This window comes from Gossypium hirsutum, chromosome A01 (genome assembly GCF_007990345.1).
Source record: "Gossypium hirsutum isolate 1008001.06 chromosome A01, Gossypium_hirsutum_v2.1, whole genome shotgun sequence".
Taxonomy (NCBI): Eukaryota; Viridiplantae; Streptophyta; class Magnoliopsida; order Malvales; family Malvaceae; genus Gossypium; species Gossypium hirsutum.
In genome coordinates, this window is record NC_053424.1 from 6320966 (window position 1) to 6334671 (window position 13706).

The window sequence follows — 13706 nt, forward strand, 5'->3', positions numbered from 1 at the left end:
CCATGGTGGTTGGTTAGAATGGAATTGAGAGAGACTGGGAGAGGAATTTTACAAGATGGGTTCGCAGGATTGGAAGAAAAAGAAACTAGCACTTCATCCAAATTGCATAGGTGAGATTCAAATATGTTTTGCTTAAACTTGGACCAAAATTTGTATTTACTTTTGAATTGGTAATACATGTAGAGTAATTTAGACTTAATTTTTCCATTCTATTTCTCATAGTTGAACCTGAGCTGAATTGGAGGGAAAATGCACAACCGCTGCTTCTGTAAGATTTGGGACGAAGCCTATGTTCTTACCTTTTGGGTTCAATTTCAACGCAGTGGTTTAAAGATATGATTAAGGTGATGATAGAGGATAGCTTGCTCTTTCTTGGCTTATTATTCAACTTTAATACAATGGGTGTTTGTATTTGTAAGAATATGTACTGTTCTAATTCCTTTTTTCAGGTGTGTTTTATGTTTGATGTGTTTGAGTAAAACTTTTCTTGAATATTCAAAGAAAGCCTAGTAGTTTTGGTCATCTTTGTTTGAATTGTTTATAATTTGCCAATTCTTGCTTTGTTTCTGTTGTCAGGATTGTTAAGACTTATTTTTGGATATTAATAAGATTTATTTGCTATTTTTTTATATTAGACAACAGTTAAATTTTTATTTTGATATCTATACTATGCTCAAATTAAGATTTGATCCTTATATATTAATTCATGATATAAATTGATCTTTGTATGTTATAATATTATTAATTAATCTAAATTATTAATATTTCTATTTATTTTGATTGTAATATTTTCGTAAAATTATCTTTTAAGAAAAATAGTAACATAAATTTTACTTCATTATGATGAACGGAAATTAGTGTTTTTTAAGGAATTCGGCTTCCATCCTCGGATTCGTCTTTAATGACAAATTAGAAGACATACCTTTTCTTTAAATTATAAGTATAATAGTTAATATCTTTAAAATTTTCTATTAAATTCATTTCTATTATAACAAAAAAAATTTATTATATGGGTAGTCATTAAAATTTTTTGTTTTAAAATATCACTTCATCAAATTAAATAAAAATTAACAAAATTATAAATATATTTAAATTTTAAAATTGGAAAAATAAAAAAATTTTGAGTATAAAAGTAAAAATGTGAACCCAGTGAATACTGTAATGTCATTGCGTGGATAGTGTTGACGATGACTTACTTTTGTCGGTTGGAAGTGGTTGATCAAGAGTTTTTGGTCCAAGACCATTCCAAGTCAATAGACTGCTCTCCACTCGTTCTACATTACTTTTCAAAAGCATCTCTAGAAGAAAAATTGTGCACAACAAACTGTTTTTTAGATGAAATTTTTAACTTTTCAGAAGTGCTCCACTAGTTCTCCACTAATTACTTTTTCATCCCTCTAATAACATAGTACTTTCTCTTTTTTTTTGGTACTTAATTACAAATGTATTAAAATCATTAATTAAAAATAAAAATATTTTTTAAAATACCAATTACAAATATTTAATAGTTATATTTAAATATTTAAAATATAGTTTATATATTTTAATTAAGTTTTATAAATAATTAATATTTATTACTTAAAAATATTTAAAATTTATATTTTATATATTAAAATATTAACAAGAAGTTATAATAATATTTTTATATTCTTACTAAAATATAATAATATTAACTAATTTAAATATTATTTAAATGCATATTTGTTACTTGAGAATAACATGTCTAAAATAGATATTTTATTTCTCAAAGACAGCAATACTAAACACTAAAATTTTAAACTAAACTTCTCAAAAGCACTTCTCAAAAATATTTTTTCACAGCACTTTTCAAAAGTACTTTTCAAAAGCATTGTCAAACTAGCCATTACTATTTGTCTGCAATCCCATAAATAATTTTCGGGAAAATTGTAATAATAATCTAACTATCATTAATTTAAAATAAAAAGAAAAAATAAAATAAAATGGTTTATTTTTGGGTAAATGGAATAGTTTCTCACTCCCACTTAAAAGGGTAAGATTAACTAATCATGCAATGCAATGTGCAAACAGGTACCGAAATTTAAACCAACAACAATTATAAACCATAATGATGAAGATCGTAACAAAGACAGATGAAATGCAACGAAAGGGTCGTATATTTAAACCAAGTTTTCAATTTTCGACAAAAGGACCAAAATTAATCAACTTGTGGCTTGACTCTCTCAATTTTCAATTTTCAGTTTTCAATTTTCGACAAAAGGACAAAAATTCTAATCAGACTTTCAAAACAATTTCTAAATAAACATAACGATTGATATTAACAATTAATTAAAATGTAGCATAGATAAAAATTAATATATAAATATATTAATACATAAAATAAAGCGAGACATGAATTATATAATTATTGGAATTAAATTAGATCGATCGGTTAAATTAAAAAATAATAATTCGACCGATTTAGCCAATATAAAATTTTTTGAGAAAGATTAAACTGATACAAAACCAATTAAAAACAACATCGACATAAAACAACATTTAGTCCTTAAACTTGATAACCTTGATCTATGAACTTTTTTTTATTCATATTAATTTTGAAATTTGACAACTTTTCCCAATTCGATCACTACACTTGGATTTCATTGCTATGATGACATAACACTTGAGATTATGCCACATCATCACTCAACTTTTTTTCTATTTGCAAGTGGTGGAGTTACACAATCTTAAAGTATTACATCATCACACTCAATAAAATCCAATTTTAGTGATTAAATTAGAAAATTTTTTTAAATCCCATAAATAATATCAGCCAAAAAAAATTAGGAAAAGTTTTTTTAAAAAAGAAAACTAAATTTCAAGATTGAATGTTCATTTTATCTCTTAATTTTTTTAAAATGTTGATTTTATCTCTTAATTTTTTTTAACTTTTTTGCCCCTTCCTTTTTTTTTAATTTAAATTTAAAGATTAAATGTTGCTGAATCCCTGGATTTTTCACGTAATCATTTTTCAGGTACAATCTCGATTAGCTTTTGTGATCGAAATAACAATTTGAGTTATCTTGCCCTTAATGACAATCAATTGGAAGGGATACTACCGCTATCTTTGATTAATTGCAGTGAACTGGTAAGTTTGAATGTTGCAGATAGCCACTTAAGTGATACCTTTCCCCATTGGTTAGGCATGCTTCCAAAGTTACGAGTTCTTCTTTTGAGATCTAATAAGTTCCATGGTTCCATTCAAGATTCCAATGCCACTTCTTCCTTTTCCAAAGTGCAAATGCTTGATCTCTCTCATAATGACTTCACTAGCTTATTGCCAACCAAGTTCTTCCAAAATCTCAAGGCTCTGAAGGAAGTATCTGAATATCGAAATGATAGTTATCGGTACTCTGCTAAAATAATAATAAAAGGCTTGGAGCTAGAGTTTCAAATAACAGAACATCTGCCCGTATTCTCAACTATAGATTTGTCGATGAATAGATTCCATGGAGAAATTCCCGAGGTAGTTGGAGAGCTTAGCTTGCTTAATGCACTCAATCTCTCTCATATCAACTTAACTGGTCCTATCCCAACATCATTCGGGAATTTGGGTGCACTTGAATCATTAAATTTTTCATTTAACAAGTTGAGTGGCAGTATCCCTTCTCAATTGACAAAGTTAACGTTTCTTTAAGTGGTGAGGTTTCAAAACAATAAGCTTGTAGGGACAATCCCCCATGGCAAGCAATTTGGTACATTTGAAAATGATTCTTATAGAGGGAACTTGGGATTGTGTGGATTCCCATTGTCAAAGGAAGGTAACAATGATGAAAGACCAGAAGCAGTGCAAGATGAAGAAGGTAATGGAAATGGAATAGCTTTTATTTGGAAAGTTGCAATTATGGGGTATGCATGTGGAACGGTATTAGGAATTAGCATGGCATAAATTGTATTCACGACAGGAAGACCGCGGTGGCTTGTAAGAATGATTGAGAGAGATTTACAAAACAAATTTTCAAGCTGGTTGCAGAAAAAAAGAAATAACGAAATTAGTCCTGCAAATCCATCTTTATTATGTGTCTCTGAATATCATTAAAATAAATGTGCTTCATTTCCATGTTAAATTAATTACAAGTAGGTAAATCTCAATGATTTTGTAAAATCAATTTGACAATTATCAAATATAGGGAAATTAAATTATAATGAGAAATTTTAAAAGGAATAATACTAATGGTATTGTATTTTTTATTAATTATGAGGCATGCACCATTACTTAACCAAAGACAAAGTTCATGCTAAATATAGAAAATAAAATGATTAATAATTAATAACTACTTATTAATTAAACTATTTTTTAAATTTTAAATTGCAAGTCTAATAGTTAATTTCTTTAAATTCTCTATTAAATTTAGTTTCATTATAAATTTTTTGCATGAATAGTAAATAATATTTTTTTTCAAGTTCAAAAAGTCATATCATTGAATCTTAGATACAAGTGAATTTAAATTTTGAAATCCAAAAAATAGAAAAATAAAATCATGAATATAAAAGTAAGAGAGTAAAATCTCGAAGTATATAATTTTTTTTTGTGGAAATCAAGGTATCCACCACTTATTAATTCTTTGTCCACAACTGTTCTCTAAAAAAGATAAACAGCTAATTATAAAATATATTTTATTCCATAAACAGAAATTAAACTTCGAACATATATAATAAAAGGATGAAATACATCAAAACTTGAAAATATATTTAATTGTAAAACTTTTTTATAAAATTTAACTAAAAAAATAATTAACAATGGGTAACCATATGAGTTGATACAATACAATTATAAGTGTGAACCCAGTGAAATTCACTGTAATGTCATTACGTGGATAGGGTTAACCAAGACTTCCTTTTTGTTGGTTGGAAGTGGTTGACCAAGACGATTTCAAAGTCAATAGACTGCTCTCCCATAAATAATTATAAAATAAATTTCAATAATAATCACTTACCTATTAGTAAATTTTTTTATCATTTAATTTTAAAAAAAATTATAAAATTATCACTTAATTACTTAATTTTACTTTTTTTTATCACCAACGGACTAACGTTGATAGCTTTTAAAGTTGATAAAATAGTAACTTTAACCCTAAATTTTATATATTATGTTAATTTAGTCTTTATTCTAAAACATATGTAACTCTTACATTTACACATTATGTAATTTGATTTTTTTTACAGTTTTGCTTTTCTTTATATCATTGAGAGTTAAATTTAAAAGAATAAGAAAAAATAAAATTTATCTTGAATTTTTGGGTATTTTCATTTTTTATATATTTTTAACTCAATAAAATTACATTTTGATTCCCTAAAAAATGATAAAATTTTGATTTAATATTTTAAAAATTATAAAGATATAGGTTATTAAAATGATGAAATTGTATTTTTATTATAGTAAAAATTACAATTTAATTTTGACCTCTAAAAAAATTTTCTAACTTCGCGTTGATGATAAGATAAACCATCACTACGCAATCACTTAAGAACAGTCATCAAATGAGTCACTGTCAAACCATTTTTATCAATAATTTATCACCTTAAATCCACTGGAAAGGATTATGGTATATTTTCTAATTCCATGGTAAGGTCATTGATGCTTTTATTCCGCGAAATAGGAAAAAGAGTGGGCGTAGGTTTGAGTTCATTCGATGCGAAAGTGTGAGAGATGTCACTAGAGCTATAGAGAGACTAAACGGTTTTAGATTGTATGGACGTCGCATTGCTTTTAGGATGACAAAGTTTGGCGTAAAGTTTGATTCGGTCAATTTTTGAGCCTGTAAAATGCTTTTAAAGTTTCATGGTGGATGCTCTTGATAAAGCCGGATGGATAGGACTTTCTATGTTTCAGGATGATTTGTTTTGATGTTGCATCAGTTTTTTGTTCTTTTATTCTTGTAGCATTTGTAATGGACTCTTGTACCTAGTAACTTTATTTTTATAAAACTCCCTTGATTGCTGAGAAAGAAAAAGATTAAATTGATATAATATATAAATATTGAGGGTTAAAGTTGTTATTATGTTAATATTAAAAGTGACGATGTTAGCTTGTTGGTGATGAAAAAAGATAAAATTGAATAGTTGGGTGATTAAAAAAGAAATTTACTAATATTTAAGTGATTATTTTATATTTTTTTATAATTAGGTGACAAAAGAAAATCACTAATAATTAAATGACTATCGTATGATTTTTAAAATATATAACAAAATCGAATAAAAACAGATAAAAATTTTCAAGAGAAAAATTAGTATTTTACATGAATTAATTTATTATATTTTTAGTAAATAAAATAAAATACAATTTGATTCTGCTACAAAAACTGTCATGATATATATTTGTCCTTTGCTCAAAATGTGTAAGTACCGTTCATTGAAGATGCATATTCTTTATCCAAATGAACTCCAAACTATGTGAGTGGAAATATAGTATTATATGTTCTTATATGCTTTTAAATTATAAAGTTTCGCCAGATTGAGAAGTAAAAGGCTTATATAATCCACCTGGAATTTGAATTGTGGTTAATTTAACTTATCCATTGTGACAACAAAGCTCAATGTCTCGTGTTGAAATCTTCTAGTACCATGGTAGCTGCAAACTTTTTGTAACTCATTCCTAGGATATAACTTTTTGTAACTATGCGAGCTATCTCCACACATGACGGAGTGTGAGATGCTCCTTTAAGTGTTAAAGTGCGAAATACTCCGTGAAGAGGTAAACAGCGAGATGGCACCGTGAAGTGGCAAGGTGCGAGATACAATTGAAGCAAATGTTGACTTTGTCAAGTGATATGTCGTGAATCAACTAAAAATTTGATTAATACAAGTTCACCTATCAATTAATAGTATAGCTACGGTGAGTAAAGATATCGTTCCAATTAAGACTAAACGTACTAGTAATTACCGTCTTTCTATTATTTACCCAAATAAATCAAGTGATTGATTAAAAACTAAAATTAACTAAATTAATTAGCTAACAAGCACGGCAAAGAACAAAACACGAAAATAATCAAGTAAAGCAAAACAATACCCAAGAAAGAATTCACCTAGATTTCATCTGTCACTATCAATCTAAATTACGCAATTTCTTTACTTAGTAACTTGATCCATAGAAATCCCTAAATCATGCTAATATCTCTTTCAAGAATAATAGCAATTGACTCTAGGTTGATCAATTGAAATTTATTTCTAATTAAAACCCCTATTACCTAGGGGTGAGTATTCGATCGAGTCGAGTCGAATCAAGTAAAAAATTTTCGAGTTAGTCGAGTTAACAAATCCTATTTTAGCAACCAAACTCAATTTGAAATTTTTTCGAATCGAATCGAATCGAGTCAAAAAATTTCGAGTCGAGTTAACGAATCCTATTATTTATACTTAATGTTGCATTTAGATGGAATGATTATTTAACTAGTAGACGAAGTACACGATTATTTAACTACATGAACAATATAATGATTTAGTCTTTTAACTTAATGAGTAAAAATTTATCAAAACGACGTAGTTTTACCTTTTAACTTAATTATTTTGAATTTTAACTTTTAACAAAGTAAACATTTATCAAAACTATGTAGTTTTGTCTTTTCTTATTCGGATTTTTGGATAACTCGAATTGTGTAATTCATATTCGAGTTAAACCGAGAAACTTAATTTTTTATTCGAGTTGATCCGAATAACTTGATTAACTCAAATAACTCGAACTATTTAATTCAAAATTTGAATTTTTTATCGAGTTTTTCGAATCGAATCGGATTTTGCTCACCCCTACTATTATCGTATTAACTTGTATTATGGATTCCCCTATTAAATTTGACTTTAGTCTAGTAAATTTATCTTGTCCTATTTCTAGGATTGCGTGCAACAATTCACTCAATTATGCAAGATCTACTCTTAAATAGAGTCTATTCAACCACCGATTTAAGCACATCAAACATGGATTAATAATCTAAAAATATTAAACCAAGAATTAAGCACGCATAATTGAGAACAACAAAATAAGTATTTATTGCGTAAAATAAAAATCAAATGACAGAATCCATCATATGGTTCATCTTCTCTAGGTATTTAAAAAATTAGTTTATGCTTGAAAATAAAAATTCAAGAGGTAGTATAATTGAAAGAAATAAAGAAACTCATGATAATCTCTTAAGAAATCAAATGGAATCTCTAATCTTGATGGAAATCTACTTCAATGATATTTTTTGAGTTGTTTTCTTGAATATTATATGACTGTTCTCTCTTATGTTCTTATTTTTGTCATATATATGTCTTAAAATGTCCGATAAACCTAAAAATCGTAATTTTCCGCAATTCAGAGTGCAAATTTACAAAATTGACACGACCTACCACATAGTCATGTGGAATGGGTCAGCCTGTGTGGCTCATGTAACTTGTTTTGATTTTCCAGTTTGCACTCATTTTGATCCTAAGTGCTCTATAAATTATAAAAATATGAATTTAAAATATTAAAAGTATAAAATTCATCATTAACATCGAATAATCACCAAAAAAAATAAAAAATGAGATTAAGACATATTACTTTTAGCACTTATCATCGAGTTAGCGTGGCACATTTTTTTAGTTCCTTTGTTATGTAATTCAGCTGAAAATGAATTTAGTTGTTGATGTTATGATGTGTTTAAGTACTGATTGACATAATCTGCTTATGTGCAAATAAAGTTTTGCAAGTTACAAGGTTATTAATGGAAGTAGTTAAAAGTTTGGTTGTATTTGCTAATGGTTTTACTATATAAGTTGTATTTTTTAAAGAAGTGAAATACAGATCAATTCAGCAACGTTTTTGCTGTTGTTTTTTGCTCCTTTTTTTATTCTCTGTTTCTCGTTGAAAAAACACCTACATATACTAATGCTGCAAAGGTATTTGTTGTTTGTAGGCATTTTTGGTTCTCTTAAATATGGTTGGTTAGGCAAATTTGCTTTGATGACCGAATCTACTTTCAAATTTATGAATAGATAATTTTGAAATTTTGAAAGCCATCAGGAAAGTGAAGAAAAATGAAGGCAAATACTTGGAAATTTAAGACATCAGTGGTAGACTAGTGATATGCAATTAATGTGGGTGTTTTGGTAAATCAAATCTAAGATTTGTTAAAAGTCTAGAGTCAACTGAGATACAAATTTTCCAAGCAACTCCAGTTTCCAAATAATAAAAAGACAAATCTACATGAAGCCTACTATTATTGATGAAGGTTAAACATTTGGAAGGTGACTGCAATAAGATGGACATGCATCAAACCCTAGGATACAAGTATAAATTTCCAAATACTATTTACGGGGATGACTTAGTCATAGCCACCAATTTAAGTATACCACAAAAAGTAACTAAAGGACCCATTTGATGAAAGATGATGAGATAATGCTCCATATATCCATGAAATTGGTCATAAAATGATTATGTTCATGTTGCTTTATAAAGATGAGCACTTAATTTACTTTTTTTTTACATAAATATCAATTTAATAAGTGTGATTGATGAACATTTCTTATAATTTATTTGTTCACTTGCTTTGGTCAGCATCAATGTAATTTCTACGAAGAAAAGCAATCGAAAGCAAATTAAACTTGCTTTTTGGGTAGATGATATACTAGTCTTAAGTCTACTCATATGTGTCCCATATCTTAGAAACGCACTCCACGCTCCAGCCGCGGCCCCTGATATTCATAGTCCTGCACAACTAGGCAGAAGTATTATTTACGCGGCTGAGTTGAATTTAATGTTATTTGATGAAAAAAAGGTATCATATTTCTTAATAATTTCACACACACAAAAATTCTCATTTTCCATATTTTAATGAATTGTTTTCTTTTCCATTAATCGACCAACAAAAATTATAAATTGCATTGCAATATCATTATCATATAGCATCTCTCAATCTTAAAACCCCTCATCGTAGCACATTTGCCTAGAACTTTGTCTCCTTCCATTGCTTTTTTCTTACTGGTTAGACATGAGAGACTTAATCAAGTTCCGTAAAATCCATCGTCTCATCTTAGTACCGTTCTTGCTTTCCAATATCATTTGTTCTCTGAGTTTATCGTCCTCGGCTCTCAATCCGACTCCTTTATGTCTACCAAACGACAAATCTGCCTTGCTCCAATTCAAAAACACCATCTCCATTGATGATTCTTTTAGTGATATCACTTATTATCCAAAAACTAACTCTTGGAATGAAAACACTGATTGCTGTTCATGGGAGGGAGTCAGTTGTGATAAGGCAACTGGTCAGGTGATTGGCCTCGACCTTAGTTGCTCTTTGCTTGTTGGCTCACTGCCCCCAAATACCACCCTTTTCCATCTTGAAGGACTCAAACGGCTCAACCTTGCTCACAACAACTTCAATGATTCTTCGATTCCTTTCGGGTTAAGTCAGTTAGTAAGTTTGAAAGATCTTAATCTTTCTTTTTCTTCCTTCTCTGGTTTGATTCCGTCAGATATTTCTTTTCTAACAAAACTGACTTCACTTGATCTTTCTGAGAACGATCAAAGCTTTGACAGCCACAGTTTTGAGAAGCTTACACGTAACTTATCTGAATTAGAAAATCTTTTCCTTGACTCTGTAAACATGTCTGATGTTGTACCTACCTCCTTCAAAAACTTGTCTTCATCTCTAAAGCAATTGAGTCTAAGCGGATGTCAATTGCAAGGTGAATTCCCTAGTGAAATAATCCAGCTTCCATACCTAGAGTATCTTGATCTGAGCTCCAACTCTGTCACAGGTTATCTCCCTAACTCAAATTGGAGTAGTGAAATCAGGTTGTTGGACCTTAGCTTTACTGATGTTAGAGGGTCAATTCCCGCATCGCTTGCAAACTTAACAAAAATCACCTCTCTACTGTTATATGCGAGTAATTTCGAAGGGCAAATTCCTGATGTTTTTGGAAACCTTAACGGACTTACTACTCTGCATTTCTTTGGTTGTAACTTTAGTGGTCAAATTCCCCCATCTATTTTCAACCTCACGCAACTTACTTATTTAGAGTTATCATCCAATAGACTAGAAGGTCCCCTACCAACTCATGTAACAGGGCTTCAGAATTTGAATGAATTTCATTCAACTGATAACTTGTTAACTGGACCAATTCCATCTTGGCCTTTCACTTTGCCATCTTTAGAATATTTAGACCTCAGTAATAACGGTCTCACTGGTCCAATCAATCATATTCAAAAGCCTAATTCCATTCGACATGTTTATTTGCCAAATAATGACATACATGGTGAAATTCCAAGTTCCTTCTTTGGTCTTGTAAAGCTTACCGAACTTGATCTTTCATCAAACAACTTGAGTGGGGTCATCAAGTCAGATATGATTTCAAAGCTAGATAGTCTTGAAATACTCGATCTTTCATCAAATAATTTTAGTGGTGTCAACAAGTTTGATGTGCTTTCAAAGTTGACGAATCTTACTGTAGTAAATCTTTCAAATAACAAGTTGCTATCTCTGGGTAGTGACAATGGTGTTAACTCCACCTTTCAAAAGCTCACTATTTTATCCTTGTCTTCCTGCAACTTAAGGCAATTCCCAAGTTTCTTACGATCAGCCAAAAGCCTAAGCAGTCTTGATATTTCCCATAACAAAATTCAGGGTCCAATTTTCGAAACGGAAACAGAAGGTTGGGAATTGTTGTCCACTTTAGATCTTTCCCACAACTTACTTACCAGTTTAGAGCAATTCCCAGGGAAGAACCTCAATACCCTTGATCTTCATTCCAACTTACTGCAAGGCCCTCTTCTAGTTCCATCACCTACAGTGCGAGAATTCTTAATTTCAGAAAACAAATTGACAGGAGAAATTCCTCCTTCAGTTTGTAACTTGACTTCACTTAGAATTCTTGATTTGTCCAAAAATTACTTAGAAGGAATTATTCCACCATGTCTTGGAAATTTTAGCCATGAGATCTATATCATAAACCTACAAAGGAATAACTTTCATGGCAAAATCCCTGATTTTGTTGATGGTAGATATGGTATTTTCACAAGTCTTGCCCTTAACGACAACCAATTGGAAGGGTCATTGCCACGATCCTTGGTTAATTGTTCTTCATTAGCTTTTTTAAACTTGGCAAACAATAGGTTTAATGATCACTTTCCCCACTGGCTCGGTGTGCTTCCAAACCTGCAAGTTCTTATCCTACGATCTAATAGGTTTCACGGTAGCCTGGACAATTTTACGGTTACCTCTTTCTTTTCTAGATTGCAAGTAATTGATCTCTCTGGAAATGAGTTCACTGGGTCCTTGCCACCAAAATTCTTCCGAAGTTTGCGTGCTTTAGAAATTGCAAATTATCATCTTCCACCTACTCATAAATCTTGCGCTACCTTGATATATCCTCGTCATTGCCAATGGAGCGCTGTAGACGAATACAAAAACTTCGTCGAAGTAACCATGAAAAGGCTGGAGATAGATCTTGATCTGGACAAATCATTAACCGGTTTCACACTCGTTGATTTTTCAAATAATCGATTCAATGGACAAATCCCTGAGGTACTTGGTGAACTTCTTGCTCTTCTAGTACTCAACCTCTCACACAACAGCCTAACTGGTCCCCTGCCACCGTCATTGGCAAGTATTGCAGCACTTGAATCATTAGATCTGTCATCAAACAAGCTTGGTGGCGGAATTCCTTCTGAGTTGACCAAACTAACATTTCTGGCAGTGTTGAACTTATCGCAAAACAATTTTGTCGGGCCTATTCCGGTTGGGAATCAATTCAATACTTTTGATAATGGTTCGTATTCTGGAAACTTGGATTTGTGCGGCTTCCCGCTGTCAAAGAAATGTGGCAACAACGAGGAACCAAAGTCACCAACATCAATGGTTGTGGAAGGTGAAGGTTCTGCAATACCCTTTATTTGGAAACTCGTGATGATGGGCTATAGCTGTGGAGTAGTGTTGGGACTGAGTACGGGGTACTTTGTTTTCACAACTGGAAGGCCATGGTGGTTCGTTAGAATGGTCGAAAGAGATTGGCAGAGGAATTTTACAAGATGGATTCGCAAGATTGGAAGAAAAAGAAACTAGCACTTCATCTAAATTGAATAGGTGAGTTTCAACTATATTTTGCTTAACTTGGAGTAGAGTTTGTATTTAGTTTCTAATTCATATATTTTTTTTTAATATAGACTTAATTTTCCTTTTTGTTTGTTGTAGTGGAATTCGAGCTGAATTGTAGGGAAAATGCACTCCCTGCTGCCATAAGATTTGGCTCGACGCCTATGTTCTAGCCTTCTGTGTTCATTTTCAGCGCCAATGGTTTGAAGATATGATTCACTGTGTTCTTAAAGGATGGCTTGCCCTAGCACTTGCTTGCTTATCGATGATATTGGTGTTTATATTTGTAAATTTACATTTATGGATTTATTTTATACTTGTGTGAGAATATGTACTTTCCCTTTTTTTTTTCAGGTTTGTTCATTGTTATGCAATATATGTGGCTTTTGGTGTGTTTTACCTTTGATTTGTTTGCATATTTTACGTGGAATTGATAAATATAAAGTAAAAAATTGTGTATTTAAAAATAATATATAATAAATAATGAAATATATAGCTTGAAATTAATTAATAAAAATATATGAAATAATAATATTAAAATTACAAAAAATTAGATTAAATTGTTTATTATTGTGTTTTCATCAATTTTAAGTCCGTGTCGAGTTAAGTTGTGATACCAACTCAATCAAATACATTATT

General features: G+C 30.3%; 1 protein-coding gene across 1 annotated transcript; it reads left to right on the top strand.

Moving 5' to 3' along the window:
* Nucleotides 1–9885: 9885 nt before the first annotated feature.
* LOC107917204 (receptor-like protein 6) lies at nt 9886–13460 on the top strand. The gene is made up of 2 exons (XM_041074958.1): nt 9886–13058; nt 13167–13460. Exon 1 carries the CDS (start codon nt 9966–9968, stop codon nt 13035–13037), a length of 3072 nt encoding a protein of 1023 aa, XP_040930892.1. The 5' UTR covers nt 9886–9965; the 3' UTR covers nt 13038–13058; nt 13167–13460.
* The last annotated feature ends 246 nt before the right edge of the window (nt 13461–13706 follow it).